Source organism: Drosophila nasuta, chromosome X (genome assembly GCF_023558535.2).
Source record: "Drosophila nasuta strain 15112-1781.00 chromosome X, ASM2355853v1, whole genome shotgun sequence".
NCBI classification, from domain to species: Eukaryota; Metazoa; Arthropoda; class Insecta; order Diptera; family Drosophilidae; genus Drosophila; species Drosophila nasuta.
The window spans coordinates 25,124,169-25,147,245 of NC_083459.1; the positions used below are offsets into that span (position 1 = coordinate 25,124,169).

Genomic DNA, 23,077 nt, shown 5'->3' on the forward strand with positions numbered 1-23,077 from the left:
AATGAAATTTAAATCTAAATTAAAATTTAATTTCGCATCCACTCGATATTTGGAGTCGCACATCGATAACTATTTGTAGTTAGCCTTCGATTGTTTGGGTTTCTTAACCACAGGGTGATTACAATTTTGCCCTTAAATATACCACACAATTCTTATAAGCACACATGCGTAATTCTTGCTCAATTTTATTAATTTATACATCAATTAACTTAAGTTTAAGGAATAGAACTAGCCGTAAAACTGATTTTAACACAACTAGTATATTGCATACTTTTAAGAATATATAAACACTGAAAAATATCGAATAAATTAATATCCTAAATTGAAATAACTAAACTCTTAATTCGATTTGATAATTCTATCTCAACAATTTGCTCAGAAGTAGTCTCTTGAACGATATATGCAGTAATAATTTTTTCTGTAAATATAATTTGGTTTAAAAGGTCGCGCGCTTTTTAAAACGCATTTGTGAGAATATACAATTGTAGCATTTGGAGTGTTACCAGCTCGTTTTTTTTATAGGCATTTCTTGCGACATCAATTAGTCCGCTTTTTAAACTCAATCTCCGGTCACGCTGGCTGCAGAGTTGTTTTTGCAGTTTAAGCTACGCTCGGATGAGAAAATTTAAAATAAAATAGTTTCTCTTAATTTAAATACGGTTCAAAACGCATTGGAGCTGTGCAAGTGCAATAATTGTGAGTAAATGATATCGGTGTTGTAAACGGCAGGTGGCATTTCCATTGCGAAAAATGTCGTTTACGCCTCAAAATTTTTCACTTGCGTCGGAAGTTTTTCTTTCTCTCTCGCTCTCTCCCATTTGGCTTCACTTCATTTTTTGTTGTATTTACGATGCTGATTCGTAATTGTCTTGTTGTATACACGTTCGCTCTTTCTTCCTCTCTCTCTTGTGTCTTTGCTGCGCGCGTGTGTGTGTGTTTGTGTGTGTCAGTGTTGTTGAGGTGGTATGTGTTTTGTGACTGCTGCTGGCTTTGGTTGGAAAATAATTAAAGCAAATAATATACATAAGTGAACAAACTCCAATTTGTAACACATTTCATAGAGTTCCGCAGTGGGCAATTCGTAATTATATTGTGCATCAACATAAATACATCCAGTGATTGCATTGTGATTTCAGATTGTTAGTATGCAAAAGTGTGTGTATTTCTGTTAGTGTATGTGTGTGTGGATGCTGTTGCTACTTATGGCTGGAAAGGAGTATTAGAAGAAGACATTTGGATGCCATTCGCAGCATCCACAACACAGTCACCATCTCCCCACACACACAGACAAACGCGCACACACAACGCTATCGGAATCGGTGAATCGACCACTGGACTCTAGTTTTTTTTTGCTACTCCGTTTCTGTTTCTTTGCGCCCCGCCGCTTTCTTTGTGCGCAGTTGCAGGTAATCACACAGTGTCTGTCGCCCCCTTCGTTCCCCTCCGCACCACATACATATACACACATACACAGTAGTTGGGGCTGGCTAAAAAAACTCAATGAAGTTACGAAAAATTGACTGGACACACATTAAACATTCGCTGCACATGCAGCTGAAACGTTCCTTCTCCCTCTCGCTCTGCTTTGACCACTGCCTCCCCTCTTTGGCTCTCCCGAAACGCCCACTCCTGCGCCCAAGACAATTGAGACGAAATCAACAACAACAACAAAACGTGTATGGAAACGCAAGGCGAGAGAGAGAGCGAGAGGAAGAGAGTTTTGAACAAGGGTCGACGTCGTCGTCGTTGCTGTCGTTATCGTAGTTGTTGCTTTTGTTATTGTTGTGCAGCCCGGGAATGTACATACATATATATGTGTGTGTGTGTGTGTATGTGTTGTACAGGAAATCTGTTGCTGGGAAACTCTTAGCACATCTCAGCTTGAAGCGAACTTGATGATTCTGCGTGCTGCACTTGCACTTCTTGCAGCAAGCAATAGCAGCAAGCAGCAGCTGCACTTTCCCCATCAAATGTGACGGCAACATTGACTGCATATTTGTGTAATTCTTCTATAGCCGGAAAAACTCAATTAAAGTTCGAGTGATGTTGATTTTTATTGAAGTACACACCCACACATACACGCACACATACAGTTGCAATTGCTTGTAGGATTTGCGTTTCATTCACAGTCCCAGAGAGAGAGAGAGCAGCAGCAGCAGCAGCAGTCAAAAGAGCAGGATAAAAGTAACAAAAATGCACACACAACAACAACAACAAAGCCACCCACATTTTACCGAACTTTTGATGCTCCCTCTCACGCTTTTGCTTCACTGCTTGCTCTCTCTCAACCTGTGCACACACACACTGTGCTCTCTCGCCTCGTCCACCTACCTTATTTGAGCACGCTCTCTCTCGCTGGCTCTGCATATGCATGCGTGTGTTTGTGTGTGTGCTCTCTCATGCTGTCTAGCAGCCAGTGTGCCCCTGTTGTGTTTTCCTGCTCTATGCTCTGCTCTGCTCAGCTTGCTGGTCAGTTGTGTGCGCTCTCTGTATTTCTAGCTTAGTTGCCGTTTGTCAGCAGGAGCAGCGCAGCAGCCGCAGCCGAAAAAGGATTTTTCAGTTTGTTGCCAGACATTTTTGTGTGCAAATTACCACAAAAACAACACACTATCCTAACATTAATATTTAATAATGTTGTGCAACTGAACAAAAAAAATAACACAAACAAAATCAAAAACCAAGAGCGAGGTATAAAACAAACAAATGAGATGAAAAAAAAAACATTTCACAATTCTGTTTAATTGAAACTGAACAAACTGTGTGCGTGTGTCAGTGTGTGTGTGTGTGTGTGTGTGCATAGGGCGCGTGAGTACGAGATGAAAAGGAAGGATGGAAGGGAGGGGGGGCAGGTGGCAATTTGCATTCGCCTGCGCCGGCTGTGTGTGCGTATAAAGTGTTCGTGTGTGCCTGCGCTCAGCGCAGTCTCTCAGCACAGCTCTCAGCTCCTCTCAGCGGAGATGTCCAGTCGTGGATGTATCCCTATGCGGTCCCCAGTTCCTCAGTCCCTCTCTCTGCCTCTTCTTTTTTGTGGCTCTTGTTGTTGTTGTCGTTGTTGTTGTTGTTGTGGTTGCGCTTGTTATTATTATCGCCGCTGTTGTTTTGGTTTTTTCTTTTCTTATCATAGACTGAAAGAATAGCAAAGGAGTTGCAAGTTTTACATTGTACGTTTCACACTATCTCTGTAATCCAATGATAATCACAAATAGCTAGCGATAGAGCAATCTATTAATTGTATTCTGTTATATTTTTGATAAATACTTGTGAGCTTGAAGGTTTTCACTAGATAATAAATGGGTAACTGGTGGTCGATCAATTTGTTTTATAGGTGATGAATTCGAATTGGTTTTTGGTTCATACCAAAAAGTGTCTTTGTTCTAGGCATCAAAATGATTCTAGGACAACTGTCTTTTGATTTATGCGATATTAATATTATATATTATTATAATATGTTCTTAATAACGTTACATAATTTATTCCAAAGTGTTAAATCTATAGGGTATCTGCTAGTCTAGCATTCTTAATTTAATATATAGAATAATTATAAAGATATTCACTGGGATTCACTTTGATTAACTTTCAAAAGTAATGCAAGAGGAATTAATTTTGCCTAATTATACAGAGTATCTGTTAGTCGTATGTATCTACCAATTTTGTTGTATCTTTGTGAAAGTGACTGAATTAGTTGAAAATGTGATAAGTGAAGTAATGAAAATTATTTTTGCTCGATAATACAGGGTATCTTTAATACCATATCTTAGTGATATAAAAATCGGGGTATCTGCTAGTCGAGCATATCCTAGTGATACAAAAAGCAGGGTATCTCTCAATCGAACCCCCCAACTAAATTGCTTTTTGTTTGTGTCCCTTCATTAGTCGGTCAAGCCTACCTATAAATTCGTTTGTATCTTTTAATTGAAAATGTGTTAAGTGAAGTAAGAAAAATTATGTTCGTTCTATACTACAGGGTATTTGCTAGTCAAGTATACCCTAGCAGGATATCTCTCAATCGAACCCCCCAACTAAATTGCTTTTTGTTTGCCTCCCTTCCGACAGGTGCGTCAAGATGCGTCAATTCAACATTTCGGTCATTGGACTATCCGGGACCGAAAAGGATCGCGGCCAGGTGGGCGTGGGCAAGTCATGTTTGTGCAACAGATTTATGCGGCCGATGGCCGACGATTACTTTATCGATCACATATCAGTGCTCAGCCAGAGCGATTTCAGCGGTCGCATCGTGAACAATGATCACTTTCTCTATTGGGGCGAGGTGCGCAAAACGACCGACGAAGGCGTCGAATACAATTTCAATATCATTGAGCAGACCGAGTTCATGGACGATTCGACGTTCCAGGCCTTCAAAGTGGGCAAAATGGATCCATATCTGAAGCGTTGCACCGCCACCAAAGTCTTCTCCGCTGAGAAACTCATGTACATATGCAAAAATCAGCTGGGCATCGAAAAGGAATACGAACAGAAAGTGATGCCCGACGGTCGGCTGAGTATCGATGGCTTCGTCGTTGTCTTCGATGTGAGTCCCGTGCCCAATCGCAGTGTGGAGAAACAGGTCGAGTTTGTCCAGAATGCCATTGCGAACATATTGAAAAACAAGAAACCCCTTGTGCTGGTGACCACAAAGAACGATGATGCCTATGAGCTGTATGTGAGGGAGGCGGAGAAGATCAGTCAACGGAAGGATTACAAGAGTACGGTGCAATTGATTGAGACATCGGCGCACGAGAGCATCAACATTGATCTCGCATTTCTGATGCTTGCCCAAATGATCGATAAGGTGAAGAATCGCGTCAAGATCATTTCATATCAGGAATCGGCGAAATCACGCAAAGAACTCCTCGACATCCGATCGGAGGCGGTCACGCGGCTGATACGCAATCAAATTACCGATTATCATGTGCTGTGGTCGCAGGGCTCCAAGATGCTGTCGCAGTATCGCGAATGGAACGAGTTCCTCAACATTTTTGGACACGAGGCCGGTCAGAAGTTGTTCCGTCGCCACATGAAGAAGCTGCGCGACGATCATCTCAACAAGAAGCTGCATCAATATTTGGATAAGTTTGCATTGGCCCTCGAGTATCTGCTGCCCGATATCAGTGCGCTCAATATTAGCGATGATGATGCGTGGGAATGCGCTCGCAACTATCTGCAGAATCACATTGAGTTTGAGCAGTATTTCTTCGAGTGTCCGCAGGCCACATGGACCGAGCTATTGGACATGGATGAGGCTGAGGATGAGGCGCGTATACCATTCGATGTCCTCGAGACGAACGAGGCCGAGACCGTCTTCCGCAACTACTTGAACTCGGTGCAGCAGGACAAGAAGAAGATCGGGTGAGTGATCAATCGATCTACATCTATCTATTGATCAATAATTTGCAGTGTATTATATTGAAGATATAGTTGTCTAGATAAATTTCATCGAGTTTACTTTATGCTCGATCAGTAAAAAAATGTTTACTCAAAACGATTTTCACGATCAGTAGTCAAGTTATTCGTTTACAAATTATAATGCCAATAGTTTGCAGTATATTATTTTAAAGATACATTTATCTACATTTATATTACTTTATACAAGATCAACACTCAAAATGATCTTCACGATCAGTAGTTAACTTCTTTGATTCCAAATTATAATATCAATAAGTTGCAGAATATTATTTTGAAGTTCAATTTCATTGAGTTTATTTTATGCACGATCACTAGATTGTTTACTCAAAACGATCTTCACGATCGGTATTTAACTTCTTCAGTAAATCGATTTTTCAAGATAATTTCACTAAATTCCTTATAGTAGTCTGCAAATTTGATCATACGATCTCTCTTTTAGGTCTTCTCTTAGTCATCAGCCCCTTGAGCTGCGCATTTCTCTATAAGCAACTCAGCTACAATTATGCATCTAATACATATCTCAAGCTTGAATCAGCAGTTAACTCAAAAGCATCTCGCATTTCAGTATTAGATCAGCAGATATTTTGTAGTAATTAGTAAATTGTTATGTCGCAACTAGTATCTTAGAATTGTGCACAAGCATCACACATATTTTTCTTCTTTGAGTCACAGTCTTCTGTAATTAGATACAATTTGTATCTAGTAATTGATCATTGAAACATTGCTGTAACTTATCTCGTATGTAGCTGACACCTCAACAGAGTGTGAATGTAGATACTTTTGCTTTTGCAATTGAAATTGAGATACTCTCTACACCCCGAATACAATATTCCAGCATTACAAGTTTTAGATCAGCGAAACTGTCAACAAATTTCTAAGCCAATAATAGGCTTTGTTGGATTCAATTACTTGCGAGTTACCGACCATAACTTTTACAACTAAATGTTATGCATGGATGTACATTTAGTCGTGTATTATACCCGCTAACCGAAGGGTGAAAGAAATTTTAAAAAATTTAGGAAATAATTTTGTATAGCTCAAAGGGTTTGGCTGATAATTTGTTAAATTTTGTACTTTAGGATATATTTTTAATGTAGCAACATATCTACATATATACCGGGTTATATTTGCAGTATTTATTGGTATATTAATTTTGTATACTTTTAGAATATAGTTTTATTCGAAATGTTTTTAGTATATGCGTATATTTTAAAAATTGCTAGCGGGTATCCCACAGTAGAGCACACTCGATTGCAACAGACTATGAGATACCCGCTACACCTTATAATGAAAATAAAACAGTGCGGTATTATTTTTAATTTAGACAAAATTAATATACTGCAAAATACTAAAAAAAAATACTCAGTATATTTATACTTAGTATATATTTATAATGCATATTACAATTAAAATATACCATTGAAACCAAAATATACCACAAAAATACTAAAAACATACTAAATGATTGACATATTGATATTGACATTGAAAATATACCATAGAGTGGAAAATATACCAGATTCTCAGATTATATACCCTATATACATTTAAGAACTAAGTTGCATTTATTGCTTCGGCCGCCTTTGACTTTTCTGCGTACAAAGTATAGTTCTAAAATACTAAATTCTATTGGTATCTTGATATTGACATTAAAAATTGACCATGGAGTGTAAAATATACGAGATTGTCAGATTATATTCAATATTTAAAATATACCATAGATGTCAAAATATACCACAAAAATACTAAAAATACACTAAATGCTTTTGGTATATTAATATTGATATTGAAAATTGACCATGGAGTGGAAAATATACCAGATTCTCAGATTATATTCCATATATCCATGTAAGAACTGAGTTATAATTATTGCTTTGGTTATCTTTGACTTTTCTCCATAGGCTTTAAATATATTGTATGCACTTTTCTCTTCTTACTTGTACCCGAAAGTAAAATGTATTAAGCCATGACCCACATCGTTTAGGAAGTATTCATCACTGCAAACAAAGTTAATGTTGTACTTTCTTGACCCTATATTCTTTTGCCATTGTCGTTTTTGCAGCTGGAAGCAACAGTTCAAGATGCTGCTGGAGGAGTCCGGTTTCGTGACGCCCGGAAAGCAGCTGTCGGAGGTTCGGGTGCTGTTCATGGGTCGTGAGTGCTTCGAGGCGCTGTCGGAGCACGATTGTCAACAGATCTACGATATCCATCAGGACGAGATCATTGAGAAGAGCAAACAGAATTTCGTTGAGCTGCTGCTGGAGCATGCGCAATATTTTCTGCAGTTCAAGAACGTTGATATCATCACGCAAGAGGATGTCCGGCAAATCACGGATGTGATACAGGAGGATTCGCGTTACAAGATGCTCGATCGCTTGGATCAGGAGCGACGAGTGATGCTGGTGCAGCATTTGCGCTTCATCCATTGCCCCATCCGTGATCATTGTCCGTTCTTCAACAATTGCGTTGATAACTTGATCGAAGAGGTGCTCTCCGACAAATCCTCAGCTGGCAATCACAAGTCGTCACATGCTGGGGGACAAGTTGGCGGCGGAGGTTGGAAATCGACGCCTGGAAGTGGCAGCGATCGAACATTGAATCTGCTGATCGTGGGCTCGGAGCATTTGGCCAGCGATCTGCTCAACGATATACGTATCTGCACGGGCAGCAAGGGCGAATACATCTACGAGAATCAAACATATTATCTCAACTATCGCATTGCCAACGGCGACATGGAGGCCTTCAAGGCCATCGACGTCTATTCGAGTGGTCAGTATGGGAAAAATGAATCTGAATATCGATTTTGAATTGCCTTTTTCGAATCCTTTTGCAGGTCTGATTTGTGTGTACTCCAATCAGCAATCGTTTGAGACGCTCAAGGACAACTTGGAGCGCACTTTGCTCTGCAATCTCGAGCTGGAGGATAAGTTTGAGAATCTACCGATTGTGTTGGTCTATCAGCCGCAGGATCTCAAGGAGAACGAAGTCGAGTATTTGCGCAGCGAGGGAATGCGTCTATCGGAAATGTTGCACTGCGATTTCATTGATCATACGCAAAATCATCAGAAATACGTCTACGATATACTCAACATTGTCATTCTATCGCTCAAATTGAGCGAAATGAAAAGCTACGAGCCATATCCATCGTCCAATCACACCGATCTCCGAATTTTGGTTTGCATCTACTGCGGCGATCAGTATGACATCGAGAACATTGTCCAGCCATTGTTGGCCGAGTCCAGCTTGGTCAAGGCCAACGAGCATTGCATCGTTGTCGATGTCTTCATTGGCGATGCGAAGCGACGCGTTGAGTTTATCTTGTCATCGTATCATGGCACCAATCAGTATCGCGATGAGCTCATCCACGGCTATATTTACATCTATTCGGCCAAACGACGCTCCTCGCTGGCCAACCTCAAGTGAGTAGCAAAACTTTGCCTGCATCTGTGTGTAAACTAAATGTTTTTCTTCTACTTTTTCTTTGCAGCATTTTGGCAGCACAGAATGCCAACATTCCATTGCAAATTGTGGCGGTAACGGAGAGCGGCGGCGTTAATGCGTTCTTCAATAATGAGATTTGCCAGTTTCTCATCACCGAGGGCAATGCGTTGGCCGATCGCTTCAAGGGCAGCTTCATGACCTTCTCCGCCGATCAGTATGTGAAGTGTAAGTGCTCATAGAATGCATTTTACTTTCTTCTATACTAACTTTACTTCCCTTTTCAGTTGCCTTTTATAATCCATTCCTGAAGACGGCCTGGGACAACAAATACGAGGTGGAGAATCTGCATGTGGAGGAGTCAATTACTTTAGATTCGGGCGAAGGCACGCTTGAGAATTCAGTTAATCAAATGCCACGTCCGCCACCGAGACACGAAAGCTATATGCTATCCAATACACTTGGTACCGATGGTTCCGGCAGTGAGAATTACGAAATGCTTCCTACAAGATCTCTCAACTCATTAAATGGTAAGCGAGATATTTCTTTCTTTTACGTTTTTCGAATTTTCTAAATCTCTTTGTTTTTGTTTTTTATTTTATTTTGCAGAAGAAAGAGATATATCTTTAGATGAAATCTATGATGACAACAACGAAAAACCCAAGCACCTGCATCAAAGTAAGTTTCATCATCGTTGACTTCTGGGCCCCCTTTCTCTCTATCTCTCTCTCGCTCTATATATATATATCTCGCTCTCTCTCTATATATTGTCCAATCAATTGACACCTTAGTTATACGACATTCAACCATAAAATCGATATGTATATCATCTTTTATCATGCGTCGTCGTCTCCCTCAGTAAAAAATTATCATAACAATTGTACATAAAAAAAAAAACGTATTGTCATGAATCGAATCACTCGAGACGGCTCAGAAATGAGAACAGTTTATTAATTATAAAAAGAAAGTTACATTTAGAATACAGAATTTCGAATTTAAACCGACAGAAAAGAATGCTATTCGGTTTAAAAGAAATGGTTGCTTTCACTTTTCAATAATATCATTTCAATAATATTTCAAGGTTTTCCACTTAGTCGCTTATAGTAATATCTATTTCAACTAAACGAATTTAACCCTTTAGTCTCCAAGATCGTTATTCACAGTACTTATTGCTTTTGATCTTCACTCTTGATTTTTCTAATTCAGGGAAGTCCAAAAATTATGTTTATTGCTATAGTTGTTTATTGCTTTCGTCAGCTGCTGATGTCGTTTAAAGTTGAAAAAAATGTTGAATTTGGTCAAAATAATTTTTACTTTAATATTTTAAGAACAAAAAAAAAACTTTATTCCTCTTATAAGATCATGGCGATCTAAAGTTTTTGTCTTATAAATCTCAATTCGTGCAAAAGCAAACAAAAAATTCAGAACAATTCTTAACTGTTAAGAGAGGAACACAAAATTAATATTAACAAAAAAAATTTGGGCACTAGAGGGTTAACATAATTAACTAAGACAAACAGAAAGCTAAACTTTAGGCAGAGTATTCGCGTTGTCTTGTCCCCCGTATCATACTATATATCTATATAAGTACTCTCTAATGATCTCTTATAATGATTACATCTGATTAATGATTAACCATATAACAATTACATATATTTTTTTGTGTTTTTTATATCGATTTATCTCTGTGTGTGTGTATTTGTTGTTGTCATTGCCTATTGCATACCAAAAAAACAAAAAAAAAAAAAATTATTATAAATACCAAAAAAACAGGATTCCAGATATTCCCTCCTCCAACAACTCCTCCAGAGCCAGCCCCTCCAGATCATCAGCTCATTACATGCACATATAAGAGTCAATTCGTTTCGGCTTCAGAATCAAGTTTGGAAGAAATAACATGTAATCTAACTAATTGAATATTTTCTTATATACTCGTTTAATCGTAAACATTCAATTCAATTCAAAACGCTCTTGATTTCCATTCGAATTTCGCTTACGTTTCTTATTCTTCGTATTCGTAATCTTTTTTTTCTTCTTCTTCTTATTCGTTTGTTATTTTGTGAAGTCTTCCTTTTGGTTCTATTGCTCTTCCTTTTGCCTACGTTCATTGTGTTCATTTTGTATGCGAAACGCAAACTGTGAATAATAATCGCAATTCGCGAACCTTTTCGTTCTCCTCCATGTACATAAATAACAAACATAAATAGCATACATATAGATTTTTTTAATACTATACTCACGATTGTTCTATGTACATAATACGTATTTTGTATATATACAAAAACTTTAAAATCGCGCCAATCGCCAATTCTCTGTATTATATATCCTTGTATTTTTGTTGCTCTTTGTCTCGCTTTTGTATGTATATATTTTACCTGCAATTGATATTGTGTGTGTCTCGACAACAAAAACGTCACGTTGCGCGTAACATTCGCAACCCAACTATAAAGATACCTTTATACTCTACAGCAGCATCAAAAGTCGAAGCAAAGCTTAGATTTCAGATATTATAAGCAACTATAGACTTATAAATTGTTACCTAGGTTTATTCCGATATTCAACTTGAATAACAACCAGAAGATACTAAAATATACCGAAATCTATATTCGGTACATCGATATAATACTACAAAATATACCATTCAGTGCACAATATACCAACTTATCAGCCAAAGCTGCTCAGATTCGTAGTGAAATACCCGCAACACATTTTTTCTTTTAAAATATACCGAACAATATACCGCAAAAATACCTAAAATATACCAAAGGCAATATTTGGAGTATTAATATAGTACTACATTCAAAATATACCGTAGAGTGCAAAATATACCAGATTGTTAGCCAACGACACTAAGATCCGTAGTAAGTAGGCGAGTGTGCTCGACTGTGAGATACCCGCTACTCATTTTAAGCAACAGCCAAAAAGTGCAGTATTATTCTGAAAAAAATATACCAAATTAAGAGGTCAGAAATATACCAGATTGTCAGTTAAAACCCCTTTTGCAGTAGGCGTAAATGGAAGTTCATTGAATCGAAAGCGATGCACATCTTTAACAAAAAGAATGTTAACTGCTCAATAATTTTAATGCAAATAATTGTAATCAAATAAAATACAGATTACAGCAAATATATGCGAGCATTCTTATATGGAAATAAATACACTATTCGACTGCTTTTGATTCGAAGTTAATAACTTCTTTACAACTGAACTCATTTAAAAAGGGTCTCGCGTAGTCGAATGTAACACGCATGTTGTCCCGAATTGTGAAGCGAATAATTCGCATTTGATGAATTGATAGCTCGGCTTTTGTTGCTGTTGTTAGATGTGTTTGTTCCATTACGCCTTTGCTTACATATACAAAATGACAAAATGTATAAATTACAACAACTCTACTCGGCACACTTACAAAAGTACAGCGTTATCGTTATCGATTTATCGATTTCGTTTGCTTTCTTCATTTATCGTATGATTTTTGTGCGTGTTTTTGCTTTGCTTCTTAAATTCGTTTGATTTCCGTTTTGTTTGGTTTTCTTTTTGGTTTTTAGTATTTGCGTTGTGAATCTAACTTTAAGCTTAGATGAGAATGCTCCGAAAGTTGAGCTTCGAAAACTGATATCGATCAATTGTTGATGCCAATTATAATTTCGTTGTGTCTTCTTCTTGTTGTTCTTGTTGTTGTCGTTCTTCTTTCGTTTCGTTTCCTTTTTATCCTATTCATGCATTTCATAAGCAGCGGATGTCAGCGGGTCGAAGGATTCATTGGCCACCCATGATGCAGGTTAACATTCCACTCTCTCTCACTCTTAGTCGTTTCTTCCCGCATTTCTGTCTGTCTGTCTTCTCTCTGTACCATTCTCTCTGTCTAACACACACACACACACACATGCATACACATTCCTGCACGAATTGTAGCTGCCTCTCTCAATCTCTCTCTCTCTCCCTCACTCACGCTCTTCCCCCCTCTTCCCAGCCTACAAAAAATACACTTTGGAGAGTCGCCCGCCTTTTTGTTGCCGTAGAGCCTAGAGCACTTAGTATTAGACTAAAGAAAAAAAAAAGTACTCCCTGCCTCTTCCTCTCCCCTCTCACCACTTACCCCGACTGCACTGCTCGTTCCTTTTTTAGCTGCTCTTAGTGCTTAGTGTTTTTTTATATATATATATTTTTCTCTTATTGTTCTGTCATCTATTGAACACATGAAATTTTGATTGTTTTATGATCGCGGCATAATTGCAGAATGGCTCGAGGATAAGAACGATCCGCGTCGCAGCAACATGAACAAGAACTCGATATGGAATAATTTCAGCGGATCGACGCATGCTTATACCACAGGGAGGCGGCACATTGATTCCAATTTGAATAAGATACGGCCCAAGGGACCGAGCCAAACGCTGAAGGTGGGTGAAGCGCCCAGTCGAAACTGTGCCATGAGCTCCTCAACTTTCACGCTACCCACACAGCAACCGGGCAAGCTGAACATGAAAAACTTTCAGCTGGTCAGCGATGCCGTCGCCAAAATGAATTTCACCAGCAGCGGCAGCATGGGTGAATCCTATTTGGGTGGCGTTGGCGGTGTCGGAGGCGATGGTATTGTTGGCGGCGATAAGGATGCCAAGCGCTATGATCACGCTCAGCTCGATGGCGAGGACGAGGACTCCGAGGAGCTGGCCGAGTATGAACAAATCTACGAAAACGAAGGTAAGGAATTTTACAAAGTTAGTCAAAATCCTGGTAGAGTTGAGAGGTATCTTTTCAAGAAAAGACTCTTTTTTTTATTATCCTGGTAAAGTTGAAAGGTCTTTCAGGAATACTAAAATCTTTCTTGAGAGACCTGGTAATACTGAAAAGTCTTTCTTGAATATCCTGGTAAAAGTTGAATGAACTCTCTTGAAAACTAGACTCTTTCTTATTTATCCGGATTATCCTGGTAATACTGAAAGGTCTCATTTGAATACTAGGGTGTTTCTTGATTGTCCTGGTGTCCTGGTAAAGTTGAAAGGTCTCTTGAATAGTAACTTCTTTCTTAATTGTCCTAGTAAAGTTGAAAGCTCTTTCTTGATTGACCTGGCAAAGTAAAAAGGTCTCTCTTGTATACTAGACTCTTAATTGTCTCAGTAAAGTAAGTATTTACTGAAAGGTCCCTCTTGAATACTAGACTCCTTCTTGATTGTTCTAGTAAAGTTGAAAGGTCTCTTTTGAACTCTAGACTCTTTCTTGATTGTCCTAGTAAAGTTGAACGATCTTTCTCGATTGTCCTGGCAAAGTTAAAATGTCTCTTCCATACTAGACTCTTTCTTAATTGTCCTGGTAATACTGAAAGGTCCCTCTTGAATACTAATTGATTGTTCTAGTAAAGTTGAAAGGTCTCTTTTGAACTCTAGACTCTTTCTTGATTATCCTGGTAAAGTTGAAAGGTCTTTCAGGAATACTAAAATCTTTCTTGAGAGACCTGGTAATACTGAAAAGTGTTTCTTGAATAGTAGACTCTTTCTTGATTGTCCTGGTAAAGTTGGAAGGTCTTTCTTGTATAGTACACTCTTTCTTGATTGTCCTGGTAAAGTTGAATAAACTCTCTTGAAAACTCTTTCCTACTTATCCGGATTATCCTGGTAATACTGAAAGGTCTCATTTGAATACTAGACTCTTTCTTGATTGTCCTGGTGTCCTGGTAAAGTTGAAAGGTCTCTTGAATAGTAACTTCTTTCTTGATTGTCCTAGTAAAGTTGAAAGCTCTTTCTTGATTGACCTGGCAAAGTAAAAAGGTCTCTCTTGTATACTAGACTCTTAATTGTCTCAGTAAAGTAAGTATTTACTGAAAGGTCCCTCTTGAATACTAGACTCCTTCTTGATTGTTCTAGTAAAGTTGAAAGGTCTCTTTTGAACTCTAGACTCTTTCTTGATTGTCCTGGCAAAGTTAAAATGTCTCTTCCATACTAGACTCTTTCTTAATTGTCCTGGTAATACTGAAAGGTCCCTCTTGAATACTAATTGATTGTTCTAGTAAAGTTGAAAGGTCTCTTTTGAACTCTAGACTCTTTCTTGATTATCCTGGTAAAGTTGAAAGGTCTTTCAGGAATACTAAAATCTTTCTTGAGAGACCTGGTAATACTGAAAAGTGTTTCTTGAATAGTAGACTCTTTCTTGATTGTCCTGGTAAAGTTGGAAGGTCTTTCTTGTATAGTACACTCTTTCTTGATTGTCCTGGTAAAGTTGAATAAACTCTCTTGAAAACTCTTTCCTACTTATCCGGATTATCCTGGTAATACTGAAAGGTCTCATTTGAATACTAGACTCTTTCTTGATTGTCCTGGTGTCCTGGTAAAGTTGAAAGGTCTCTTGAATAGTAACTTCTTTCTTGATTGTCCTAGTAAAGTTGAAAGCTCTTTCTTGATTGACCTGGCAAAGTAAAAAGGTCTCTCTTGTATACTAGACTCTTAATTGTCTCAGTAAAGTAGGTATTTACTGAAAGGTCCCTCTTGAATACTAGACTCCTTCTTGATTGTTCTAGTAAAGTTGAAAAGTCTTTTTTGAAGACTAGACTCTTTCTTGATTGTCCTGGGTACTTTCTTTCTTTCCTTCTAGAGCATTTCTTGATTGTCCTGATAAAGTAGAAAAGTCTCCTTTGAATAGACTCTTTCTTGATTGTAATATCGGACTCTCTTTCTCTCTCTCAACTGTTTCATTAGACTGCACTGAGTCGGATAGCTGCGCCAGCTCGACGGAGCGTCGGGTGCGACAACAGAACGCCTACTACAAGGCCAACAAGAAGGCTGCTACTACCAAGAAGAACAAAAAGAAGAAGGTCGCCATTCCGGTGCAAACGCCACGCGTTCCTCCCTTTGGATCCTACGTCAGTCCCCCGGAGATACCGTCGCACTATCAGCGCATGGCCGCCGTTGCCGCTGCAGGTGAGAAGAGTATGTGTCGTGTTCTTTTTTATTTCATTTCATTTCACTTAATTAGTTCCCATTTAATATGGTCTATGTTAAGATTATGTTCAGTTTTAAGTACTTATCCCGACTTGAACTATTATTATTATGTTACCCCGAAAATAGAGGAAAAAACGAATAGGAAACGTAAATTCCAAATTACCCATATACTAAATATAACATTTGGTATATTAATTCGGTATATTTTAACAATAATGTGGCACTGTTTTTGCTTTTATTGAAAATGTGTAACAGGGAATAAGATTTTATTATATTTTGTGAATCATTTGTAATTTTATAATTTATAACTTCTAAAATGAATGATCATTTGAACTTTCTACTTGTATAATGATTATTATCATTTAGTATTTTATTTTATTAACGTATTCTAGTTCTAAAATATGTCTAGTCTTAGCATTCCCATTTATATTTATATCTTAACTATTAAGAACTCCCCGCTAACTTCCTCATTTTTCTCATTTTCTCACTCACTTTCTGCCTGTAGAAAAAGCTGAGGCTGTGCCCGACTTCATGAAGAGCGACAAATCGCCCGAGGTAAGAACGTTTGCTGATAATTTAAGCATTCAAAACAATCGGAATATTAATCTTTTCACAATTTGTAGTATTCCATGGTGCCCGAGTTAACGGCAGCGGGTATTTTTGGTGCGGAGAATTCGCCCGAGTTCAATATGAATGCCAAATGCTTGAAGGACTTTGAGAAGCTAGAGAAGCGACGCATCAAGGAGGAGACAGCACGATTGCGCAAGCAACAGGAGCGTGAAAAGGAGCAGGAAAAGAAGCTGAAGCGTAAGCTCAAACAAAATGCCAAGGGTCTGACCGAGACAACCGAGGCACAATTTGGCAAACTGATGATCACATCCGACAAGGACGAGATTCCCATTTTCCTCATCAAGTGCGTGGAGTTCATCGAGAAGGAAGGTCTCGATTCTGAGGGCATTTATCGTGTTCCCGGCAGTAGAGCTCACGTCGACATGCTTTTCCAGCGCTTCGAAGAGGGTACGTCGCAGTCGCATAAATCTCTCGACTCCACAATTGGATTATAATATGAATATTATTTCTAATGACTTTTTAGATACCAACACGGTGATTGATGTGCTCGATATTCCAGTGAATGCTGTGGCCACGGCGCTCAAAGATTTCTTCTCGAAACGCTTGCCGCCGCTGTTCAGCAAGGACATCATCAAGGAGCTCGAAGAAATTGCGGGTGAGTAACAAGAGAAGAATAGGAAAAAGATAACAAAAAAACCGAAAGACAAGAAAGAACAAAATTGCAGAATCAAGTCATTTAAGGAGTAACATCAGTGTAAAATTTTCAAAAATTCAAATATTTTTCGCTTAAAAGAAATATAACTATCCTAAAATACAATAACAACAATTTAGGCGAAAAAACGAGGGTTACTGCGGTGTTATCCCTTAAGATTCCTTCGTTTGCTTGGGATCAGATGAAAATTGTAGATGTATTTAAGAAATACTTTTGTATGGGAAAAATCGCCTACTTACAAAGGTTCTTAATTGTTGTGGTATATATTTTTTTTTTAAACTTTAGTATATTTTGAATGTACATCAATATACCAAATATAGCCTTTGGTATATTAATAGCATTTTTGCGGTTTCTTAATTTGGTATACTTTAAAATTAATACCTCACTTTTATCTTCTTCATGCTTGTTTTTTTATACTAATCTTTGTTCACTTTTTTTTTTCTCCCTTCTCAGGCTCTCGTGGCGTCGGCTCATCCAAGCTGAATGTTGAGGTTAAAACCGATCGCAGTTGCCGTTTGATAGCTTTAAAGTCCTTGCTGCAGAAATTACCAACCATCAACTTTGCCATACTCAAATACATATTCCAGCACTTTGTGCAGTAAGTAAACTTTTTTACTACATGTGTATAGTAGACTAAATCTAATCTTGGATCAATTTCTTATAGTGTCTCGGATAACTCAAAGCTGAACAGCATGGACAGCAAGAATCTGGCCATTTGCTGGTGGCCCACCTTGATACCCATCGACTTCACCGACATGGGACACTTTGAGCAGCTGCGGCCCTATCTCGAGGACATTGTCCAGACGATGATTGATCAATTCCCGTATCTCTTTTGCGGCAAGGATGCCTTTGTCATGGTCTAGAGTCTAGCGAAGAAGAATACTTGCGAGGACGAAACACACTCATGGAGCAGCAGCACCATCATGAACCCATCGATCGATTTACAGATCATTAAAAAGGAAAAACAAAAACAAAATCACAATAACGACAGCTAAATAGAAGAAGAAGACGAAGAAGAGAGATCCTTTTTACTTTGTTGCAAAAGTGTGAAGGGTCTTCTCAAAATGAAATGAAGGCAGCCAAGTCGCCATTTTTTTGTAAACGCAACAGTATGAGTGCATGAATGTATGTGTGTGTGTGTGTAGGTGTGAATGCGTTTGTATTTTGTAAAGTATTTGATATGGAAACGAAAAGTATATAAAGAGAAGAGGAGAAGGAGGAGGAGCAACCAATTAGTTAAGTAGGGTATATATTTATTTTTTGATATGTGTGTATGTATATCTATATATGCATGTATTTAACCACATTTTAACTGATTTTATTGTATTTTACTTCTGTATTTTTTTTTTTTGTATTTTTAATATATACATATATATACACATATATAGATATACATATTTTGTATTTAATGGCTTTGTTGTGTTTCCGTGATATATGTAAACGCATAATGCGTAAAGAACAAAACAAAAAAAAGAAGCGCCCAACAACAAACGCTCCCCGCACCACGCCTGAACCGCTCCTGTGTGTGCTCCTGAACTTGGCTTTGCTCACCAACACTTGCTTCGTTCAGTGTGTGCATCGGTGTGTGTGTTTGTCGTCGGCGTCAAAAGAGAAAAATTCAATAAATGTATTAATTGTGTATTGTATGTTAAAAGAACAAGAAAATAATAAGAAAAAAACAAAACACATAAACAAAGCATAAACTAAAGCATTACATATACACATATATATCTATATATTTGCTATGTATGTCTAATTAGAGGACAAAGCAGCAGACGAAGAAGAGCTGCAAAGTAAACGAAAAAGTAAAGCGCAAACGCAAATGCAAATGCAAAATTCAAAACCAATTCCAGCTAAACTAAATGTGAATCTCTTATTGTATGTGAGTCTGTGTCTGTGTGTGTGTGTGCGAGTGAATGTCCTGTTCTTTTATGTGTATTTATGTGCGTGTGTGTGTTTGTGTATGTATTAAGCAGGCAGCAAAACAAATTGTGTCTAAAAGATGGCAAGCATGTGTATTAAGTAATTAGCGCTAATATTGATACAAAAACAAAAAACCATGGTACTACCCGCCCCCAGCCCTGATCCTCGCCTATGACCACCACCCCCGCGGCCCGCATGACATGCAACAGCATTGCAGTACGCTGTCTATCTCACTCACTCTCTTTGTCTCTAGGCTCTCAGCTATTATAAATGTGTGCTCTACTCTTACATATGGCAAAAAAATAAAAAAACAAACACAAAACAAAAACAAAACTCATATACAACAACTTCGATATATATATATATAATATATATGTATATATTCGTACATATATATCTATATATATACAATATATATGTGTATTTTAACTAAAAAACAAACAAAAAACGTAGACAACGTAAGCGTAAGTGTTATTTCTTGTAATTGAGCATTAATTTTTTATAAACCTAATTATATAATTGTGTATCTTGTGTCTGAACGGACCTCAAACTTAAAGCAAAACAACAAAAAAAACGAAAGAAAAAAAAGTAAAACTAAATAAAAAAAATTGATGTGCGAAAAAAAAACAAAACAAAACAAAAAAACAGAGAGAAGAGAATGACAAAAAAAAGCAAACAAAATAACCAATATATAGTATAATTTGTATAGATGTGTGTCTATTGCATTATTTGTACATGAATGTACATGCACATACATACATACATATATGTATATAAGATATATATATGAACATATACACGCAGGATGCAATGCTATATATGTATATGTACTTGTATGTGTATGCATTTATTTATATACGCTACAAAAGAAAAACAAAAACAAAACAAGAGAAAACAAAAAAGAAATGCAAAAAAAAAAACAAAAACAAAATATGTCTCAACAAAAATGTAATTCGACGTGATGTGTAATGATATTTTTAAAAGCAAATTTTACGCGCCCTCCAAAAACTCCAATATATCCAAATCTCCCCTACCTACGACAAGCCCCCAGCCCCCTCTCTCCCCGTTATCCTTCCATTAACTAACCAACTCATATCTATCCCTTTCTATCTCACGGTGTGTGTCTCTCTCTCTCTCTATCGCAAACGTGTGTATCACATGCGCGAAATGGCTATAAAAGGAGTGAAAGAAGAAGCAGAAGAAAACAAAAATAAATTTGTGGGCATTTTCCAAATATTTGTGAAGCATTTATGGTCGCATTTTTTATACTTGTTTATTTATTAATGATTCAACTATCGTTTATCGATTATCCCCCATAAACCCCCCCGCAAAATCAACCAACAGGTGGCGCCATCTTAGCTGGCCAACAAATTGGCTGCAATGGCTTCCGTGTCGAGTAACGTTAATCGTTGTGTGATACGTGATTTCTTAAACGCTGGCTCATCGTTATCGTCATCGCTGCCGCTATCGTTGTCATCATCGTTATCGTCATCCTCCACATCATCCTGCTCATCAGCTGACTGTTGCTTCTCAACTCCGCTGCCAGGTTTCTTGTTGTAGATCTTGTCGGGATCAGGCAACCAGCTAAGATCCACAGAATTCTCGCTCTCGTTGTCCACAGCCATCTCATCCTGTTCCTCCTCATTCTCATCTTCGCCGTCACTCTTCTGCTCCTCGACCTTTTTGCGCAACTTTTCGCGCTGCAGTTTGTGACGCTTTTTCACGAGCTCGCGGAATCGCTGTTTATCATACTGATCCTCCTCATTGAGCAGCGCCTTGGACAGCATCAAATTGATGCCGCCGTCGTCATCCTGCTGGCTTTTGTTCGTGGCCAGCGCCTTCATTTGATTTCGTTCATCTGCCAGCGTTTCGCCTTCGTCATCGAACTTCAGCTTGGAGTTCACTTGTAGTTGCTTTTTCAGCGCCTTCTTTGCCAGCGCTGCCTTTGTCACCAGCTTCGATTCACGTTTGGGCACCACCAGCGGTGTCTCCTCCTCATCCTCATCTCCAGTTGCTCTCCGAACGGCGTCCAAGGCAGACAAGTCCACAGGAGCACCTTCCACGTCGTGATCGCGTCGCTTGATCTTGATGAAGTCATCGTCCTCGTCGCCACTCTCTTCACTGTCGGAGGCAAAGTTTGAGAGCTGCTGTTGCTTCTGCTGCTCCACTTCGACGTCTTCGTCTTCGTCCTCGTCCTTCTTTTCTCCCTGCTGCTGCAGCAGCTCCTTTTGCTTCTGCAGCCAGTGATGACGTATGAAAGGCACACGCGGCGTCACCGCCAAACCCAAGGATTGAGCATACGCATCCAGATTCAAGCTGGCAACATTGAACAGCCGCTTGTTGCGCATCAGGAACACAGACTTTAGATAGGAGAGGAACGCACGTTGCGCCGAGGCACGCAACTCTGGGAACTGCGCCAAGAATGCCTCGATCTTGACGCGTGGCGAGAACAGCTTCTTGGGATCGATCTGTACGTTGCGTATGCTCAGATTCAACTGCTCTTGCAGGGCATCAATCATATGCTTCTCCTCGTTGGGCGTCAACACCAGCAAACACTCGCCGCGCGTTTTGTTGCGTGCCGAGCGTCCGGCTCGATGAATGTACTGCGCCACATCCTCGGGACAATCGAGTTGCAGCACCCAATTGACAGCTGGAAAGTCCAATCCACGCGACGCCACATCGGTGGCAAACATCACGACATGACTTTTGCGCAAGAAATCCTCGTAGATGGCAATGCGACGATCCTGATGCAGAGTGCCGTAGAGCGCCAGGAGACCAACGCCCGGACGCAGTTTACAAAAGATCTCGTAGAGATATTTGGCCTGTTTGCAGCTGGCAACGAACACAATGATCTTTTGCTTCAGATGATTCTTGATGAACGACCACAACATGGTGATCTTCTCCTCCAGCGGCAACACCACATAGCTCTGCTGCAGCAGCTCCGGCAGGGCAAGGAGAGCTTTCGATGAGGTCTGCTTGGATGCCTGCTCGTAGCCCACATAGACGGGCTCCTTAAGATTCAGTCGGGCCAGGTCAGCGAGTGAATTCGTTTGTGTGGCTGAGAACAGCAGCGTTTGACGCTCGGGCGGAAAGTTCTCCAGTATAGAGTTGAGACACTTTTCGAATCCCATATCTAGACAACGATCGGCTTCATCGAGCACCAGCATCTCCATGGTTGTGGTATTGAACAGCGGATTCTCGTCCATGTGCTGCAGCAATCGGCCGGGCGTACAAATCAAGATGTTGCATTGATCCATGCGTGTGCGTTCGAATTTCAAGTTTTTGCCACCAATTATAAGGCCGGCGGAGAAGTCGTGATGCTTGCCCACCTTTTTCAGTGTCTCAAAGATCTGATACGCCAGCTCACGTGTGGGTGAAATGATGATGGCACCGACACCGTCAGTTCGGGACCATTTCTGCATATACAAATGCTCCAGCACCTACAAAATAACCAATAATAACATAAGGTAAACAGTTTGTAAAGTGAATGCGCCACCTACCGGCAAGAGGAAAGCCAACGTTTTGCCGCTGCCCGTTATTGCAGCCCCAAGCACATCTTTGCCTTGCAAAGCGGGTCCAATACTTTGACGTTGCACTTCCGTGGGCACTGTGTATTTGGATTCGGTGAGCGCTCGTTTAGTCTTTTGTGAGAATGGAAAATCTGAAAAGGTTTTAATGCTGCCAGCATCGATGTCAGCGTATTTTGCACGTAATTCGGCAATTTCTGCATCTGTTGCTGCCAATTTCGAGATGGCAAATTCTTTGGAGCGCTTCTGCTTGAATTGATGCTGTGGTTTTCCGCCTGATTTGTGATTGCCCTGTTTGGGTGGACGTGGTCCTGGCTTGCCAGCACCTTTAGGTTTTTGCTTCTGCATGTCTACAACTTATTAATACAATCTGTTGATTTTATTGTTTAGCTAAACACCGACAAAACACGTTGGGTTCGCACGCGGAACAACGATTACAGCTGTCAGGCTATCGATTGATATCGATATCAACTTGATTGCGATAGTTAAAATACTAGTCGCTGGTCACACACACGGTATATTTTCAGCTTGTCGATATCCTTGCGAGTTGCGAACCTATCGGTAGACGCAGTTTT

At 39.2% G+C, this 23,077-nt stretch overlaps 2 protein-coding genes across 6 annotated transcripts; one reads left to right on the plus strand and one right to left on the minus strand.

Annotated features, from left to right (window-relative positions):
• The first annotated feature begins 544 nt into the window (after positions 1-544).
• Positions 545-19,933, plus strand: LOC132795514 (rho GTPase-activating protein 190). Of its 5 annotated transcripts, none has more exons than XM_060806266.1 (16): positions 545-696; positions 4,054-5,346; positions 7,466-8,172; positions 8,237-8,822; positions 8,891-9,069; positions 9,129-9,371; positions 9,451-9,519; positions 10,615-10,740; positions 12,575-12,619; positions 13,078-13,539; positions 15,528-15,758; positions 16,276-16,325; positions 16,394-16,787; positions 16,864-16,995; positions 17,506-17,650; positions 17,717-19,933. In XM_060806266.1, the coding sequence occupies exons 2-16, from the start codon at positions 4,064-4,066 to the stop codon at positions 17,913-17,915; spliced, it is 4,851 nt and encodes a 1,616-aa protein (XP_060662249.1). In that variant the 5' UTR covers positions 545-696; positions 4,054-4,063; the 3' UTR covers positions 17,916-19,933. The 5 variants fall into 5 exon arrangements, with proteins under 5 accessions (XP_060662249.1, XP_060662251.1, XP_060662252.1 ...); XM_060806268.1 differs by having other exon boundaries at positions 15,528-15,749; XM_060806267.1 differs by lacking the exon at positions 545-696 and adding an exon at positions 2,564-2,688.
• Positions 19,934-20,330: 397 nt separating this feature from the next.
• On the minus strand, positions 20,331-22,952 carry LOC132795526 (probable ATP-dependent RNA helicase DDX10). The gene is made up of 2 exons (XM_060806293.1): positions 22,476-22,952; positions 20,331-22,415 (listed from the first exon to the last, which is right to left on the minus strand). Exons 1-2 carry the CDS (start codon positions 22,848-22,850, stop codon positions 20,331-20,333), a joined length of 2,460 nt encoding a protein of 819 aa, XP_060662276.1. The 5' UTR covers positions 22,851-22,952.
• Between the last annotated feature and the right edge of the window lie 125 nt (positions 22,953-23,077).

Coding starts and splice junctions, on each gene's coding strand:
- LOC132795514 (XM_060806266.1), top strand. CDS start 4,064: ATGCGTCAATTCAACATTTCGGTCATTGGACTATCCGGGACCGAAAAG. Junction 8,823..8,890: donor TCCTCGCTGGCCAACCTCAA/GTGAGTAGCAAA, acceptor TTTTCTTTGCAG/CATTTTGGCAGCACAGAATG. Junction 16,326..16,393: donor AGAGCGACAAATCGCCCGAG/GTAAGAACGTTT, acceptor CACAATTTGTAG/TATTCCATGGTGCCCGAGTT.
- LOC132795526 (XM_060806293.1), bottom strand. CDS start 22,850: ATGCAGAAGCAAAAACCTAAAGGTGCTGGCAAGCCAGGACCACGTCCA. Junction 22,416..22,475: donor CGTTGGCTTTCCTCTTGCCG/GTAGGTGGCGCA, acceptor GTTATTTTGTAG/GTGCTGGAGCATTTGTATAT.